We start from the raw sequence: 19,883 nt of genomic DNA, 5'->3' as shown, positions 1-19,883 counted from the left end.
CAACTTTTAGCGACCCAAGACGTGTATGACGATGTGTGTGTAGCTTGTGACTTACACCCTCATTGGACAGATGTTCGTGATTGGAAAAAGGGGGGTTTTGAGGCTTGGACCCAAGAAGTGGCCCAGTATGCACAAGAGTTGTTCAAGGAAAAAAGTTACTTTTCAACCCGTGTTAGTGACGGTGCCAGAAGAACCCGTCACCGAGAACAACCACTCGCTTCAGGACAGGACTGTCATGGACATGCCTGAAAGGTCATTCCGGGAGGACACTTGTGTGACAATACCTCATGTAGAGACTGTAAGAACATTACACACTGTCCCTAGGACATCTTGGTTAACCAAAACATGTTGTACAGACACTTGTTTATATTCCACTTTGATCGCTTTGCTGTGTTTTATATTCCTGTACATCACTATTTGGGTTGTATGTATTTTTGTCTTTCGTGTTCATATTTGAAAAAAAAACATTCAATAAACGTGTTCTGAAAAAGTATATAAACTCTTGTCTTGTTTGTTTTTTCGTGTCACAAGTGACATTTCTCACACCATGGCTACCTCTGCTGTCTCTGCTCCCTCTTCCTCTACTGTCAAAGTCATCGACGAACACTTAGATCGTGCCAGTTGGGAGGCTTTGTATCTTCGCCATCCCTTTAACATGCTCATTGCTGGACCTAGCGGTTCGGGCAAAACCGAATTCGTCAAACGTTTGATCGAACATAAACATCATTTGATCGATCGGCCCCCTCAACGGATCGTGTGGTGTTACAAAGAGTGGCAATCGGCGTACAACCTCTTGCGAGAAAGTCAAGGCGATTCCATCGTGTTTGTGGAAGGCATTCCTAAAGAAGACGATGGCATCGTCTCTGACTCCCGTCTAACCCATTTGGTCATTTTCGACGACATGTTAGGAGAAGACGAAGAAGAAATTAAACTGTGGTTCACGCGCAAAGGGCATCACCGTAATGCCAGTGTCATTTACATCACCCAAAATTTGTTTCAACAAAGTAAAGCCCATCGCACCATCAGTCTCAATGCGCATTACGTGGTCTTGTTTAAAAGCCCTCGAGATAAATCGCAAGTGCAAGTTTTAGCCAAACAGTTAGGAACGCCTTGGCTGACTCAGGCGTACGACGATGCCACTCAAACGCCACACGCCTATTTACTCGTCGATTTGAAACCTACGACTCCCGAGGATTTGCGATTTCGTACCCACTTGTTTCACCACTGGTGCCAAGACGGAGGGCCTGTCCTGTACACGTCTCCGTCCTCGACTTCATTTCACTCCCCATAAAAAAATCTATAAAAACCTCAGACCCTTTTTCGTCTGTCTCACACAGTGTGAACATGACGTCCCTTCAGTCACATCTTCCCGTCAAATTGATTCGTGCCTTGTATGGCATCAGTCGAGAAAAAGATCCACAAACACGAGCTCGTGTCTTAGAAGCTAGTCTCAAAGAAGTCTTACGATGGTTCACGGTGACGGCACGTCAATTACTCCAAGGAATCATTCAGATTCCTCATCAAACCCAACGCTTTTTCGATCGAAACAAAGTCGCTTTGGTCCAACTGGCCGATCCCCGCATCGACACTCAAACCAAAAAACAAATCATTTTGAAACCTGGAGGGAGCGGTACTCTAGGAGGGGTCATCATTCGCTCACTCTTAAGATGGGATCCTAATGCCCCCAAAGTTATCCCTAAGACAAAAGTCCAACGAAGCCCCAAGAAGAAAAAGAAAAAGACCAAGTCCCCAAGAAGAACTTCTCCAGTGGCAGGACCCTCCTCTTACCAGACACCACCACCATCACCCCGGAAAAAGAAAAGAAGCCCCAAGAAAAAGAAACAGAGAAAAAGTCCTCAAAAAAAGAAAAGTCCACAGAAGAAAACTAGTCGCAAGAGAGGCACTTCGGCCAGGACGCAACCTTACACTCGCAAGCCACGACCTGCCACAACGTCTCCGGCAGCCTCACGTTTGTCCACTTCTCCGTTGATGTCACCAGGAACTGAAGAGTACTTGGAGACGTTGATCACACCAAGAACTTCTCCGTTGATGACCCCCAAAAGAACTTCCCCAGTGGCAGGACCTTCCAATTTAGCGGCAGTGGCTGCTGCTCACAAAGTACCTTCTCCCAAAATCAAAGTCCATGAAAGATCGGGCATGTTACAAAGTTTACTGGATTTGTCCAAGCAAGAACTGGCTCGATTTAGTCCGTTACGTACCCCTGCACGACGTGTCATGCCTGTCCTCAAACTGATAAAACGTAAAGACAATCAGTGGCGACGAGTTCCAGTATAAAAAGACCTGTGACCAAGTCGGGGGGTATCAGTGAACTTGTAAAAGATGTCACCTCCAAGAAGCCACAAAAGAAAGAGACAAAGGCAGACGCGTCATCCGACAAAGCGCTTAGCCAAGCATCGACGTTACCCTAAAAAAAGACACAGTCGTTCCAAGAAAAAGAGGTGTCAACAAAGGGGAGGATTCCTTGGCGATTTTCGGAAAAACATTGTCACCTTTATGACAAAGCGATAGTCCCAAAAAAAAGATAAAAGGGTGTGCGTTAAGTCATCGACGTTAGTGTCTGTTCGGTGAATGTCCCGGAACCACAAGCAAAAAATGTCACCCTCCAGAAAACCCCAAGGAAAGAAAAGGAAAGGACTGCCACCACGTTTAGCTAAACATGGGGACATGTTATCTGTCCTGTCCAAAGCTTCTTCACCCCTACGAAAAAAACTCATTCAAACGGCCTCCAAAGAGGTCATCGATACCGTGTGCGAATGTTGTTTGAACGTTTTGAAAGGCACGATCCCTTTGTCCAAACACCAGAAACAATGCTTAGGCAAACATCGTCACGTTCTTCGGAAAATGGTTCAAAAGAAAATTCCCATTCGTCAAAAAAAGAAGATGTTGGTCCAACGTGGAGGCATTTTACCTCTCTTGTTAGGCCCCATACTAAAAGGAGTCTTGGGAACCATGTTGGGAGGACTGATGGGAGCAAGATAAAAAGGCCTTCGGAAGTCCCAAGATCTCAGAATTCATCCCTGACAACCCCATGGAAGGACGAAAACTAGCTTTAGTGCCTTACAAACGATGGATGGAATACCATCGGTGGCAAGAACAACGCACCCCGCATTTACCTCCCAATCCCAATTTGAGCGAGATGTCCCAGTTACAACACGAATTGCAATCCTTGATGGATCGCCAAGATTTGTCCGAAACAGAAAAATCGCAAAAGTACGGTCAACTCTTGCAACGACTGCAACTCTTTCACCAGAAAGCTTTAGACGAAACAGCTTTACCCACTCTAAAAGATTTTAAGACCTTGATGAAAAGTCCAGCACCATCATTACCACCACCACCACCACCACCACTACCATCCCCAAGGGTTACCAGAGATGCTACCCCACAAAGACCTGAGGAAGAAGAGATGCGCGAAGTGTTTCAAACACCGTCAGCAGCTCCCATTTCGAGTAAGATTGCAGGATCCTTGTTGACCCCGTCCCCCACACCCCAACGAGAAGAAATGAAAGCTTGGGTTAAAAAGATGATGTCCACGCCTTCTTCGACAGAAGTGAAAAAGAAAGAAGGGAAACCAGAAGTGAAAAAAGAAAAGAAAACCAAAGTCATTCCATTGCCACCTCCACCTCCACCACCACTACCTTCGACTTCTACTCCCGTAGCCCATCGGACACGTAAATCCGTTTCCAAACCACCCTTTCGTCCCACCCAAAGTAGCATCACCGAAGAGTGGGTGACTTATTAACACACAAAATAAAAAATGGAAAAAGTCTTAGCCAGCATTTACTACGATCCCTCGCATCCTGCAGGTTACGCAGGAGTTCAAAAATTGTATCGTGCTGCCAAAACGCGGCTGAAAAGTCTCCGTTTACCTCAAGTGCAACGATGGTTACAAGAACAAGCTACCTACACTTTACACAAACCCATTCGACGCAAGTTTGCCAGAAGTCGCACCCGAGTGGAAGGCATCGATCATCAATGGCAAGCCGATTTAGCCGATGTCTCTCATTTGGCCAGCTACAATCGCGGCTACAAATATTTGTTTTGTGTCATCGACGTCTTTTCCAAATTTGCCTGGGTCGTGCCCTTGACTTCCAAATCGAGCAGCGAGTTAGTGCGAGCCCTGCAACGGGTGTTGAAACAAAGCGGTCGTCGCCCTCTTCGATGGCAAACGGACAAAGGCACCGAATTTCTGAACCAAGCTTTCCAAAAAGAATTAAAGAAACGTGACATTCATTTTTTTACCACCGAGAATCCCGAAACCAAAGCCAGCATCGTGGAACGTTTTCAACGTACTTTGAAAGAACGCATGTGGAAATATTTTACGCATCACCACACTCTGAAGTACATCGACATCTTACCGCACCTGATGCAAGCGTACAACCAATCTTACCATCGAAGCATCGGACGTGCCCCGCAAGAAGTGACTCCCGACAACGAAGTGCTGGTGTTTGAGCGTCTGTTTGGTACGTCCCCGACGAGGGCTGTCCCCAAGAAAAGTGGAGAGTTGACCGTAGGAGATTGGGTGCGCATTGGCAAAACCAAACGCACTTTCGACAAAGGTTACTTACCTAACTGGACGACCGAATTGTTTCGCGTCACTGGACGAGTGCATGGCCGTCATCCTGCCGTCTATAAATTGGAAGACATGAACGGAGAAGTACTCAAAGGAACGTTTTATTTGCCCGAGTTACAACGTGTCACCAAAAAAGAAGACGACGTGTACGACATCGAAAGCATTCTCGAACGCAGAACCCGTAAAGTGGGCAAACGACGTGTCAAAGAAGTCAAAGTACGTTGGAAAGGATATCCACCCAGTTTCGATTCTTGGATCGACGCTTCGCAAGTCATCGACTATAAAAAGAAGAAGTGACCATCATGCCCTTTCACACAGCAGCAGACGCAGCTACGTCGACCAGTCCTTCTTCCCCTAGTTCTTCTGTGCAAGATTTACAAAAACAACCCTTGTGGGTGTGGTGTGGAGAACGTGTGCCTAAAACGCAAATCGTCTTTTTCTGCCAAATCTTCGTGGTGTATTGTGTCATCGGGGCAGCCATCGCCAATTTGAGTTTGCAACAAGGAGACAAACAATTGTGGACCATTTTATTGAGCAGTTGCATCGGTTACCTGCTTCCCAATCCCTCCCTGAAATTCTCCTCGAACGGGAACGTTGTGTCCAGTGCCAGTGCCAGTCACCACTCCAACAACCACAACCAGAACCCCATTTTGGGCGGAGACACACCTCTGACATCCACTAATATTCCCTCGGACAGCCACAGAACTCTGGAATTATGAGTCACCAAAACCAATTTTACTTAACCTTACCCAGTGACAGTTCCATGGAGGTGTTTCCCCACAACACGTTGTGCTGTTACACGGCCAAATTACCTCAGGCCATCCCCTTAGATCACGAAGCCCATTGGGAAGTGGCTTTAGTGGAAATCATTCACCCGACCCAAGTCCTCAATGTCATTCCCAATCAAAATTTTTTTAATGTGGAAGTTCATGACGAGTCATTGCAACAGGAGTTGAATAAGAAAGTCACGTATGACAATAAAATCTATAATGAGAAAACTCAAAAATGGACCTACCACTTTTTAATTCCCCCAGGTTATTATTTCAGTGGTCAACATTTGGTCAACGTCATAGCTGCCAAGTTTAATGGCGTGTTTGGGAAAGCTTTGGAGCATGCCAAAATAAGTGTCACCATGGAGTACCACAAAGTAGCTCGTCGCTTCTCGATGAGATTTGAGCGGAGTAAAATCATGTCCATTTTATTTTGTCCTGAATTGTTTGACATGTTGGGCGGAGACATGAACCTGAGAATGAGCATACTCAAGAACAACGAATTACCCATCGTTTACGACAACGAGTCTTTTAGCAAGTTATTTCGTACCCCAGTAGAACTGAACCAAGGACTGAATTTGATGTTCGTGTACTCCGATGTGGTGGAATACAACGTGGTGGGACACACCTCCGTGCCGTTACTGCGTGTCATTCCTTTCAAAGTGGATTCTGCCGCAAACGCTGACGAGGAAGGTGGAAACACTTACCACGTTCACCGCGAATTTGTCCATCCTCATTATTTGCCGGTCAGCAAGTCGTATTTGGACACGGTCAACATTACTATAAAAGGAGATTTGGGACAAAATATTCCATTCACCAAAGGAAAAGTCACGGTGAAACTCCATTTTCGAAAACGGTTCTCTCACGATTCGTAAGCAAGTCATGTATCCAGTGTACCAAGGGGTTGCACGACAGCGAGGACACGGTTTAGGAGATATGTTAAAATCGGCCTTTCGTTCGGTGGCCCCGGTGTTGAAACCGATGGTGACACGCGGATTGCACGCCTTGAAAGATGCGGCACTGACGCAAGGCAAAGAATTTCTCCAAAATGTCATCATCGACAAACAAAACCCTAAAGAAGCCTTCATGAGGGCAGGCAAAAATGTCCTGTTGCAAACGGGTAAAGACATTTTAGGCCGACGAGACACACCTATAAATGCCCTGCACGCTACCGAGTCAGGCATTCAGCAAGGACAAGGCAGAAAGAGACGACGAAGAAAACACCCTTTCACCAGACTTCAAGCTAGAAAAGCCAAGAAAAGAAGAACCGTTCGAGACTTAGACGTTTTCGATTATTGAGACACAGAAAAAATGATGCACCGAGAGTCATGTGCTTGTTCCAAGACGGAACTGGATATGTTTGCCATGCCCCCCACCATGATGACGATGCAAGAATCCCAGTGGGTGGAATTTCATCCCGTCTCCTCTTTGACGGATTCCGCTCCCATCGAGTTCGAAATCAAAGGACAACCCGAAGATTACATCGATCTGAATAGCAGTTACCTGTATTTGAAAGTCAAAGTGATCAAAACTGACAACACCAATCCTGGAGCCAATGATAGGGTAGCGCCCGTCAACAATTTCATGCATTCCTTGTTCAGCGAAGTGGACTTGTACTTGAATAACAAACTGGTCAGCAGCAGCATGGATACTTACCCATATCGTGCCTACTTGGAAAATCTCTTGACGTACGGAAAAGAAGCCAAGAATACTCATCTGGATGCTTGCGTGGTATGGAAACCTGACACGGCAGGTGCAGGCACGTTTAGCGACACAGCCCTGACAGAAGATGACAATCCTCACAATGTGGGGTTTAACACACGTAGAACTAAAATTTTGCAAGGACGTAGTTTAGAACTGATGGATCGTTTGCATTTGGACATGTGGTTACAAGAAAAGTATTTACTGAACGGAGTTGATATTCGCCTGAGACTGAATCGTAGCACTGCCGCTTTCCATTTGATGGCCCATGCCAACGAATACAAAACTGTTATCCAAGAAGCCAGACTTTACGTACGCCGTGTGGAAGTGTTACCTAAAGTGGGAAACGACATCAGTCAGACGTTGAGCAGAACGACCGCCAAGTATCCCATACGACGTGTGGAAGTGAAAACGTTCACCATTCCTGTTGGACAGCGATCCATGATCGAAGATCATCTGTTCCAAGGACAGTTACCCAAGCGTTTGATCGTTGGTATCGTCAGGAATTCAGCTTTCAATGGACTTCATAACGAAAATCCTTTTGAGTTTCGACACTCTAGCGTGTCCAAAATCGAAGTCAGTCGTGACGGCAAGACCTTGTGTACACGACCCTTTGAGCCTAACTTTGCCCAGAACAATTACTTGAGATCGTACTTGTCCCTGTACGAAGCCACCGGACAGTTAGGAACCAATACCAGTCACGGTATTACGTACGAAGATTATGCAGGAGGCTACGCTTTGTGGGCTTTCGATTTCACTCCAGACCAAGGCAGCGACGAGGGACATTTCCACCCTATAAAATCTGGCCAGATTCGTGTGGAAATTCAGTTTGCAAATCGAGACCCTGCTGATCCAACGTTGAACGTGATCCTGTATGCAGAATTTGACAATACAATAGAAATCAACAGTTTGAGAGAAGTCATTCTAGATTACTAGAAGCCATGGAAGACTGTTATCCCTCTTTACCTAGTGAAGAAACTTTGGACATGAAATGTGAGGAGACCGTGGAAGGAGAATCCCAAGACAAAGACGAAGAAATTGTCATAATGAAGTCGAGATGGCCAGAACAAGAAGCCCATTTAGTTTCCTGTTTTGCCAAACACTTGGTCGAAAAAATAACGGAATTGATCAAGAAAAATTGTTATGGATGTCAAAACGATCATCCCAGTCAAATTCAACACGATAAATGCCTGATGTTGAGTCAAGAAGAAAAATTGGACGAATATCTGGACGAAGCTTGGAGTCTCATCTCAAACAAAGACGTGTTGCACCAGTGGTATAAAGACTTGCGTGAACATTCTTGTCCACCATTAACCACTCAAGAGATCCATCGTATCGAAGCTCTCCTGAATCAGAGTGAGGAAACAGAACGAATAACCGTTTATTCGTCAGACATTTTCAAGCAAAAAGTCAGGATCGAATTGACGACTTATTATTACCTGTGGTGAAGAAGAAGAAAAAAACACAAAACAATGGATACCTGGGAACTTTATTACCTTTTGAACCACAGTTCGTATACGGCTTCTTGGAATCCTGTCGTCTGTGCTAAAGATGAACTCCCTCATCGCAAACCTAAAGACCATCAAGCTTACGTGATCAACACGGACGAAAGTCATCTCCCAGGAACCCACTGGGTAGCCGTTTACTTTCCTCAAGAAGGATGTGTGGAATATTTCGATTCGTACGGATTGCCCCCTTTGGAAGACGATATCATCGACTTTATGAGAAGAAATGCTCAAACCACCCGATTCAATAATGTGAAATTACAAGGCACAGATTCCTTGGTGTGCGGACAGTACTGTGTGTATTTTCTGCATCATCGCAGCCTGGGCTATTCCTTAGAACATTTAGTGACTCATTTTGATCCTCGTTCTTCTGCTAGAAACGATGTGAAAGTAGATCGATGGTTTTGTGACCATTATGCTTATCTTTTGTCTCAAGCTAGGAAACGTAGTGTCCATCAATGGCCTAATGATTTCCAACAGTGGAAATCACAGTTTCATTTACAACGTTGTCAGCCTTGTTTAAAGTAGATAGTATTTGAAGAAAAAAATGTTTGTGATTTGAAAAAAATTGTTAGATGTTATAGTGTTGGATTATTGTTAAAAATGTTAGAGTTGTTGTTTAGTGTTAAGTGATTTTTGAATAAAAAAATGTTGTGTTTTGAAAAAAATGCCTTTGTGGTTTTTTTAGCTATAAGAATGTTGGATTGATGATCTTTCATTTCTTACTATCCCTCTCATGAACGTTGCAGCTCGAAAACCGTGTGGGGGATGTTTTCCTTCACGTCCGCGCTTTAACTTTAAGAACCGGGTTGTTCCCAGTCTAGCCATCCATTGTCGACTCATCCTCCTAAGAAGATGTGCTCCAAACTAGCTAAGCTCAACGAAGCCTACGTGAATTTGCATAGGGTCAGACACAGTCTGATACCGAAGCCAGAAGAAATAGAGAATGTGAGAATGTTAAAAATCACTGAAGACCTGATAGAAGAGCTCTTCAGAGAAGAAATGAACAAGGAGAAAGAAGAATGGACAGAGAAGTACAGACTTCAGAGACAGCAGCAACAGCAGCAACAACAGCAACAGCAGCAGCAACAGCAGCAACCTGAAGCTGACAGAGGCTTTGTCGATTGTCGTATCGACACCAAAGAATTCTTCTTCTCTTTCCGAAGAAGCAGACCTATTGCCAGAAAGTCTATCCTCAGAGGACATCGCATTCTTAGAAACTAAAAAAGAATGCCATAGCAAAACAAAAAAAACAGCCCTTTTCAGGGCTAACCAATACTCTAGAAAAGAAGTAACGATCCATTTGCCAATGTGTGAAGGTAGAGTAGTGTGAAAATAAACACTAACTCTTTCTTAAAAATTTTGAGGGTATGTGTTGGTGTGTTTGTGTTAGTAAGTGATAAAGTAGGTTGGTGTGGATAGTAGATTAAAATGATGTTTGTTTTTTGGGCTGTTTGAGGTGTATATTTAGGGTTATATTGGATTGCTTTGCGTATGTGGATAGTCTATTGAAGTGATGGGTAGCATAAAAAAGTGAGCGAGTGTTTCTTTTAGGTCCGCGCGTTGATGTTGTTTTTATGGTCATGATTTAGGTAAGATGAATTTTATGTTTTTAGGGGGATGTTTTCCTTCACGTACGCGCTTTCAGTATAAATTGAAACTCGTTCGGCAGTCCAGCTACCCTTGTTGATTGATCAACACAGCCAGAAGAATGACTAGCAGAATAGTGAAACTGTTAGAACTCCAGATGCACCTGGAATATGCCAGGCGGATAGTAAACGAACTATCAGCGGAGGCTATAGTAGAAGAAGCAAGAATAAAGAAGGAAGAAGAGGAGAGAAGACAGAGGGAAGAGGAGGAAAAGAAAAGAGAAGAGAGGATGTCGTTTAATATTCCTGAAACAGAGGATTGGGGTGCTGAAGCGAATCATCCTCCCTCTGCGCTCCCCAGAAGAAAGGTGAAAGAAGACTGGGGAAGAAGATGCGTGTGCGGCGCCAGGCCAGGAAGGTGCAACCATTAGATAGGTGCATCTGGAGTTTAAAAAAACAGCCCTTTTCAGGGCTACCCAATAGTCTAGAAAAGAAATAACTATTAATTTGCCAATGATGTGAGTAGGTAGAGTAGTGTGAAAATAAACACTAACTCTTTTTTAAGATAGTGTGAGGGTATGCGTTTGTGTGTTTGTGTGTTTGTGTTTGTAAGAGCTCAGGTATGTTTGTGTGAATAGTAGATTATGGGTTTCTTAGCGTATGTGAAGAGTAAAGTTAGGGTTTTATTATATGAAATGAGAAAGTAGGGGGATGTTTTCCTTCACGTACGCGCTTTGTTTGGTCATGATCTAGGTAATATCAATTTTATGTTTTTAGGGGGATGTTTTCCTTCACGTTCGCGCTTTAAGTATAAAACTAACAGTGTTTGCCATTGGAGCCCATTCTACGGAATAAGCAAACAAGAAGATGCCAGCAGCTTCAGCTTTGTACAACAACCTTATGGGAAGTTGGTATTGGATGGTGGATGGATTGAATGTAGCAGAAAGGCTTGAACAGGAATGGAGGCATGCAGTGACAAAAGACTTCGTCTCAAGACAAGTAACCAGCCTCCACTTAGCCATCGATATAGTAAAAGAAATGATAGAGGATGAGGAGAAGAGAATCAGAGGTTTAATTAACCCACCGTATGTGAAAGTGGGTAAGTTGAAAGAAGCGATAGTTTATGTGACAAGTGTAAGGTGTTTTTTAGAAGACATTGTGGAATGGACAGATTGGTCTTTTGTGAAGTGGGGCTTAGACAAGCTTAAGAAAGCGGAAGAAGTAATGAGGAATGTGCTGACCGAAGAGGTCAAGAAGATCAAAGAAAAGTGGTCAAAGGAAAGAAAAGAAGAAGAAAATAGAAAGAAAAAGGAAGAACTAGAGAAACTAAATTTAAACTGGATGAAAATCCAAGAGAAGTTCCGAGCCATGGGTCACCCGGACTGGTTGCCGGAAACAGAAAAGAAAAAGAAGAAAGGAATGATGGACAAAATAAGAGGATGGTGGAAGAAGTTAAGAAGTTAAAAGAAGAAGAAGAAAAAACCCAAAGGCCCTTTTCAGGGCCCCCATATTTCTCGAAAAGAGATAGCCTTTCCATTGCCTACCCCTTTTTTTAAAAAAATTTTTTTTAAAATTTAAAGAAAAAAAATCCCATGTTAAATTCCCCTTGTCCGTAGAGTGACCCACGATTTATTCCCATGTTAAATTCCCCTTGTCCGTAGATTGACCCACGATTTTTCGCCATGTTAAATTTCCATTGTCCGTAGATTGACCCAGAGGTCCCTGTAATGCTAATTCCCATTGTCCGTAGGGTGCCCCACTTCACTACTAATGGTTGTACAAATTCTTTAAGTCTTTCTGTGCTAGATAAAATGTAATTAAAAAACTAGGTTATTAAAACAAAAGTAATGTCAGATGGAAACTTGTCATTAGTTCTAAAATACAATGTTATTTGACAGTAAGATACTTTCTGTAGCTGGCTGTATATATTAATTCAATGTATTGCATTCCATGTTTTAAATGTCTTATTTTCAGTAAAAGTTGTCTAAAGCTGGCATTTTAGATATGACATTTTTAAGACATTTAAAGTTTGGAAAAGAGGAATGCCCGTAGAAGTTTGAATTAAGCTTACGTATGTGCCTTATTATTACTATTATTATCATTATTATTATTATTATTATTATTGCAGTCATTAGAGGGGTGTCCTTGGAACACTACCACAGTTTCATCCTCATCTTCATCAACACCAGCAATAAGCGCTAGAACGGCCCAAGAGGAGTTATTCAGTTGGTTAAAAGGAAGCAATGATGTGTCAATTAGAGATTATAATTTAGTTTTCGGTCTGACAGCGTAAGTTATGAGAGAGAGAGAGAGAGAGAGAGAGAGAGAGAGAGAGAGAGAGAGAGAGAGAAAGCTATGTAATATACTTGATTCAACCCTCATTGACTTCATATCAATTTAGGTATGTTTTTGCTACTTATTGATTTTTTATGTTTATTGTCCACACACACAATTATCTGAACTGCCAAAGATTCAGTTATAGTCATTCTGAAATCTGAGTACAAATCAGGGAAACCGTGGTTGTGTAGATCGTGTTGGTATTCAGATTGCATCCAATCATATTGCTCGACTGAGATTTTAAGTTTTAATTTCGAGTTTATCGTACCCAGATATGTATATATGTATGTATGTATGTATGTATTTATGTATGTATGTATTATAAAGAGAGACATAGAGAGGGGGCGTAGGAGAGAGAGAGAGAATAAAATAATGATACTTTTTTCACTCAGGACTAGTATAATGAATGTTCAGAAACTTAAATACTGAAGAAAAAAACTGTAAAACGAAAATCGAAGAGAATGACATATTCTAGCAATTATGTTAACATTGTTGTTATTTTCTTATTTCCAGGATGACGCTTCTGGATGACAGAAATCAGACCCTGCAGGGTTCGTATACCGATGTACTGAAAGTTTAGATTTGTTGCGAAGATCGAAATGAGCTGATATATTCGAATATATATGTAAATTATAATCATGTCTTATCTATTCGATCACCTATCACCAAAACGTCTCTATTATTCGTTATTTAAAAAATAATATCTCATTAGGTCAGACAGCTACAGGCCTATAACATCTTTGTGATCAGAAATCGTGAGATTTTCATTTGGTATCAAGCTTCTATCCTTGAATTTGGTAGGCCTATAAAACAAGTTGTAAGACCACGCAATGTATTGGTTTCCTGCTTTCGGCTAAGCGCTCGCAAACTCGATAACCAGTTTATTCGGTAATCTTTGTCCAAATAATGAGTCACAATTTGGAACCCGAGATCTGGAGATTTAAAAAAATACAAAAACTGAAGTTCCCGAGAGAATCAGACTTGTTTTCGAACCTTCGATATGACTGCAACTACGATGTTAAACAATTCACAATTATGTTCCAGCATCCAAAAACTTTTAACCATTGTATTGTCCTGGAATGTATAATATTCATCTACCTACAAATGTAGAGGCATCAAATAACAGAGCACCTTGGTGTGTCCTTGGGCAAGGCACTTTATTCCAACTGTAGTAAATAACCTACTTTCGCTTCTGTGCCGTAATGCTCCAATCATTTTTAACCTTCTTCACACTTCCCTTTACATCTCATTTGTAATATAAATTTAATGGACTATTGAGTAGAATACAGACTGTCTTACGGGGTTGTTTATTTTGGAAGAACACAATAACAATGCAGAACTGTCACATTTCCCTCAAGCGTCAAATAAATGATATTTAGTCATGTCCTGTGTGTTTGTGTTGAATAATGTGTAATTGGAACCTTTTTGTTTTCAGGTATTTCTCAGTTTGGCACCGTTTGTCAGGAACCCAACATCGTCGTCGTGCAAGATACCTTTGATTTTATCCTAGCAACAGTTGCTTCTCATCATATTGCACACAGGTCAGAAAAAAGAAAAGGTCATATAAGCGCAAAATTGCATAGAGCTTCTGCCTCGCCAACTGTTTCTTGTATTCTGGAAAATAAATAAAAATCAAACATTTCACGGTTACCTGATTTAAGCTGGAGTAGAAGCTATGTGTGTGTGTGTGTGTGATTTGGAATTTTAACATAGTTTTAACAAGTTTTTAGTCGTATCGCTACCATGTTTGCAGTGTGGCAGTTTATAGTGATATCTAGCACTGAAGCATCATGTCGCAGACATGTGGCATCATGTCCAACCTAGTAACATTATCCTGACACCATGCTGACCAGTCCTAACACTAACATCTTAGATGTGAGACCAAAAAGCCTAAAATTCGGACACAAAATCGGATTCCGACCACGGGCGAAGTTTGGATAGAAAAAAATCGGGTCCAAAAATGAATACTTTTTTATCTGTATTTTGTAGTGCAACTAGATATTTCAGATTATTTGGTATCATTGTAGAGCTACATTAGCCTACCTTTCTATAATACCACCCACTTTAGTGTATCATGCATGATCATGATGCTACAGAACTCGGCAGTAGGCTACCTCCTGCCACGTTAACTCGTCTCTGTGTGCTAGGAAAAAAAATTATCACTTTTCCCCAGGTAGCAAGCATGCTTTGTAATAACGTTTTTTTGGTGTTTTAATGGGTCTAATATACTTTAGTTTAGATAGAAGAACATGGTGTGTAGATTTTGAATGGATCTAATGCAATTAAATGTAGGTAAAACATTGTGTTTGAGTGGATACAAGCATTTTATTTCCAGGTTGAGCAGAGTGTTTGGTTTTTGTGCGACTTTAATCGTTTGATAGAAACAAGGGATAGTGAGTGCACGTGCTCACATTTGATTCGGCCGACCATATCATTATGAATGGGTTGTCTGTTCAGACACAAAAGGTGCAAATATATGCTGAATACTCTTATAAAAAGACATGTTCAAAAAAAAAATGAAGTAATATTAATGTAAAAGTATGTGATATTACAATGTATTTTATTTCAAAAAAAAATTTCTTCTTCAGTTTCGTCCAATGATATTCTCGTTCTCATTTTAGTCTGGGCGCAAACGAAGACGGAAAGGAGAATAATTGCTCTGCCCACGATCAGTTCATCATGTCTACACCTAGTGTGGCAAGGACGGGGCAGACGAAGAATAATCCTTGGATATTCTCGGGGTGTACAGGAAGAGAAATAAGAGAGCATTTATTTGCGTAAGTTACAAGAACGTAAAGGTGCCTATCCTTTCTCTCTCGTGTGTGTTGGTAAATTCCGCACCTCTTAAAATAGTGACCCAAATCCCACGATATTAAAATGTCACATCCAAATCCACTGCATCAGTTGCGTCATTCGTAACACCTATTTCGTCAGCCTGTTGTATGACCTTATATTAGTTAAACAGACTTTCTGGGTTCTCGGCTTAAATTTAAACCCAAAGTGATGTTCTTGTTTGTATAATTGATTTCACAATACATGTTTAATTTTGTGTACTATATCATGAGATGAATTCTTGAGTACTAATCGGTTAATCACTTTGATTTTTTTATAGATAGCATGCATTTAACTTTGATCCCTAGGATCGTTCGTATAACGTTAATAGGAGGCAACATATTTAAAAAATAAATGCTGTTTGGATCGTATAATTGCTTTGGGATCACACGTATATATCAAAATTGTGATTACACATATGTGCCGAACTTGTGAAGAGAGAGAGAAAGAGAGAGAGAGAGATGAAAAAGGTTTGTATAAAACTGGACCTGGACATATATCCATCTGAAAAATCGTCCGCTATTGCAACTACTGTATTAAATTCCTCTAAATATAATAAATGACAACATGTTACTGTTATAAATGACAACATGTAAATGCAGTAAATAAAACAGTACAATCTTATGTGCCAAGCTGAGCAGTCACATGCAGAATCAAGGGTGCCAGTAATGCAATTTTGCAAAGTAAATTGATAATAGCAGACACAAGCTTTTTATAGGTATTGGAAACCATTGATGATTCGACTATATTTGTTGTAAATATGTTACAGTTTATGTTATCAGTGTCCCGCCTAAATATGTAGCCCTGTTCGAGTTATATGAAAAACAATGTTCAGTGTGTTCTAATTTTATTTCACCGAACACGTTTTCCTTATTTTATGGTATTTGCAGTGTGACTTGAGCTTTTGCAAAATCAGATTGTTGGGCAGCAACATGAATGGCAGCAGCTAGGTGCGGAATATCGTATTAACATTTGACATAAAAAAGCATAATAGAGTTAGTAAAAATCATTATTCTGTTGCACATCTTCTCTCATGAAACTATTGCCTGAATAGTCTACGTCTCTATCAGGTAAATAAGCACCTGAGACAAAGAACAACAAGACATGTCGGAAACAATGAAACATCTGTTGTAATAATTTTGTAACAGGATAGACCTGAATGGATGCTTGGATCGAATGACAACATAACACAAATGTGATGAAAGATGAAAATGTATAAAATGATATATATACACTACAAATGCAGCGATTCTTTCACGCTCCAAACATACGTCTCATTCAAATACTCTATCCAAACATTCAGAAATAGGTAAACTAAAAATGATTAATGTATTTTTATGTATGACCAAGATTCAAATAATCGTCAGATATGCAAGTGATATTCAAATAATCTGCTGGAATGAAAGTAAAGATTCAATTAATCTTATGGAATGAAAGTGAAATTTACATAATCTCATGTAATCAAAATGACTCAGTTGTACTCAATTGAAACAACCAATTCAAAAAAAAAAAACATGACTCAGTCATTTGTACAGCAGTATGATTCATAAATATTTGTAAAACTTGCAAATGTGTCCACTGACAAACCACACAGCCCTCTCGAATTCTTGGGTTGGCCCTCACACCCTTCATGGATCCACCAGTTTAGAAACTATCGGTTTCGTCTTCATATGGCCTTGATGGTTACATCAGCTTCCATATCGATACACAGACTGCCAGACAGCCAGCCTGAGATACACGCACACACATACGTACCGACAGCACACAGTTCTCCTAAATTGGGTTGGCACACCCTTCATGGAGCAACCATGCGCATAGACATACGTATAGGCAGCCCTAAACAGCTTCAGACAGCAATAAACAGCCTCAATAAAACCAAACTGGTCATAATACTAGGTTCGGAATTAAAATCTATAGATACATGCTACTAAATTTAACTCTAATAGCAACTTGTAATTCAAAAGTTCACAACGGTTCAAATTTGCGTAGTAGTAAACACATCATTTCATGATACGACGTTAAAACCCGAATACGCTTCACATATAAAAAATGCAAATATAACACTTACCCCTATTGCTGGAGAACACAAATGGAGAACGTTCACTCCTTGATAAGTTCCAAAGACCAGTGTGTCATTTAGAAATGGAACTTGCCTTAAATCCACAGGAGAGTGAGTATTAGTCAGGGTAAAATACCCTTGCTTGCCGTGTTTTTAGTGAATCACACGACAAGCGATCTACGACGAGATACATGCTAGTTCAGTTGTTTATCTAGAAAAACAATTATCCACCATAGGTAATGTTGTACGCATGTACGAAGAAAATGATCAAATCTTTCTAAGGCGAAACCAAGTTATTTCTTGCTTTATTCTGTGACCAATTTTAATATTCAACTTGGCTGAATATATAGCCAACATACAAATGGTGTGTTCAACCAATACCTAACTCAGTAACAATAACTGTGCGCAGGTTAGTAAATTATGTCCATGCATCAGTTGTTCATACGCTGTTCCGGCCTATCACTGTGCATACGTTGTCGGAGCGACTACAAATCGCCTAGCAGCCTTGTAATATAACTGCCTCAGAGATTTCTAAATCAACGTTCGCTGTACATCTTGTAAAATTAAATCAGTTTGGTATTCTGACAAAGTTTGCTAGGTACGGATATCACTGAAATAACTAGTGGTGAGAGACAATACAATGGGCGCAGAGTCTGAATTGCTTTGGAAGTAGAGATGAAAGCGTCTAATGACTGTAAGAAGAAGATGATTATGGAAATAATATACACATCCTTTTGCAGACTCGGAATAGCCTGAAGGAAGAAATAATAACGATATCGACCTAAAGCCGAATGTCTTATCTAATATGTGTTTTAAAACAGAATATCTATAACGCAGTCGGATTAAACCTTTTTTGAAATATTAGATTATGTTGAACAAAGCCATGACTCAGGTTAAAACATTAAGATAAGATTTCAACATTATATTTTAGATACCAGAGCTAGATTTGATTATGTCGTTGATTAGGATTGCATACTTTCTTACCAACTGATATGGTGAGGAAACAGTTAGCATTCATAGTTACAGCAACAAGTTGGTTAAAGTCATTCAATAGTTTAAAAATAGGATTCAACACTGCTACAAAAGAAAAACGACTTGGTAACAATATTATTATAGCAGCTGAAACAGAGCCTTTATCAATCTGTTAACACACTAGACAAGGCGAAGAGAAGGTGGGTAAACGGCTATGCCAGAGAAGAAGGATTATCATAATCGTTTCACAGGCTAATCTACCGAGGATTTTAAAGCTTAAACATGTTCTCAGGTTTTATTAATACTGATAGCAGCAAAAGCTGCTTTCATTTACCTTTTCAAACAGGTTATGAATGTTTGTTTATCAGTATCTGTAGTGTAAGCCTTAATCTAATTAGCTTTGAAATATCACTTGACAGTAAAAGTAATGAGACATTCCACACTGGACTAGAACTGATACACACCAACAGCTGGTTTATGTTATACATTCACTAGTGTTTAAGTTCCATGGGAAATATACACTCAGGGCAGACTTTACTCCCCTTCCAAGCTGTATTAATGTCTTGTATATAATAAATACTATAGAACGCCTTCTGCAGTTATTCTTCAATAACAAATAACATTACAGTATCCAGTGACTAAGTTTTCTTACCGTGCTATATTATATTCCCTTTGGTTTAGCAGTATCCAATGTCTCCGTGCTCTTATCATGCTATATTATCTCCCTTTTGGTCTATCAGAATCCAATGCCTTGGTGTTCTTATCATACTATATTATCTCCCTTTTGGTCTATCAGTATCCAATGCCTTGGTATTCTTATCATACTGTATTATCTCCCTTTTGGTCTATCAGTATCCAATGCCTTGGTGTTCTTATCATACGATATTAGCTCCCTTTTGGTCTACCGGTATCCAATGCATCCGTGATCTTATCATACTATATTATCTCCCTTTTGGTCTATCAGTATCCAATGCATCTGTGTTCTTATCATACTATATTATCTCCCTTTTGGTCTATCAGTATCCAATGCATGTGTTCTTATCATACTATATTACCTCCCTTTTGGTCTAGCAATATATAATGCATCTGTGTTCTTATTGTACAATAGCATCTCCTTTTTGGATGGTATCCTATTCATGTGAGAAGAATGTTTACTTGCTTTCATGAGCTGTGTATTAGTACAGTGAAAACATTTCCTCTGCTGATCAGGCAAGTTAAGAGAGGAATAACGAATAACAGAAATTTAACATATAAAATGAACATATTATAAGGCAGAGTAAGATCGAAACAAACACAGCACAATAAGATGAATTTTTTAAATAAATAATTATATATATCTGTGTAACAAATGCGTTACTGGATAGGAGGTGGTAATGTTACGACCAGTTTGGTTTCGATATGTACAAATACTCTCTATATTATTTCCCGCTTTCATCTTTTAAATTCGGCTAACGTGGGCATGTGAGAAAACTTGCCAGTAGCTTCTCGTGGGTCGGTGGTTCTTTCTGGAATTTTCCCGGGTTCTTC

The 19,883-nt window shown here is 40.6% G+C and overlaps 1 protein-coding gene across 1 annotated transcript in view; it reads left to right on the top strand.

Annotated features, from left to right (window-relative positions):
* The window catches only part of LOC149779865 (uncharacterized), a 116,359-nt gene that overhangs the window by 47,592 nt on the left and 48,884 nt on the right, over positions 1 to 19,883 (top strand). Inside the window, exons 6-9 of the mRNA XM_089936280.1 lie at positions 12,285 to 12,445; positions 13,007 to 13,044; positions 13,929 to 14,034; positions 15,115 to 15,270. Of these exons, the coding sequence (XP_089792406.1) occupies positions 13,008 to 13,044; positions 13,929 to 14,034; positions 15,115 to 15,270 (299 nt within the window). The 5' untranslated portion in view covers positions 12,285 to 12,445; position 13,007. The remainder of the gene's footprint in view (positions 1 to 12,284; positions 12,446 to 13,006; positions 13,045 to 13,928; positions 14,035 to 15,114; positions 15,271 to 19,883) is intronic.

The sequence above is a fragment of the Sinohyriopsis cumingii genome, chromosome 16 (genome assembly GCF_028554795.1).
Source record: "Sinohyriopsis cumingii isolate HCF-2022 chromosome 16, ASM2855479v2, whole genome shotgun sequence".
Taxonomy (NCBI): domain Eukaryota; kingdom Metazoa; phylum Mollusca; class Bivalvia; order Unionida; family Unionidae; genus Sinohyriopsis; species Sinohyriopsis cumingii.
Note: the sequence above shows the minus strand (reverse complement) of the source record. Positions and strands in the feature narration are given on the sequence as shown.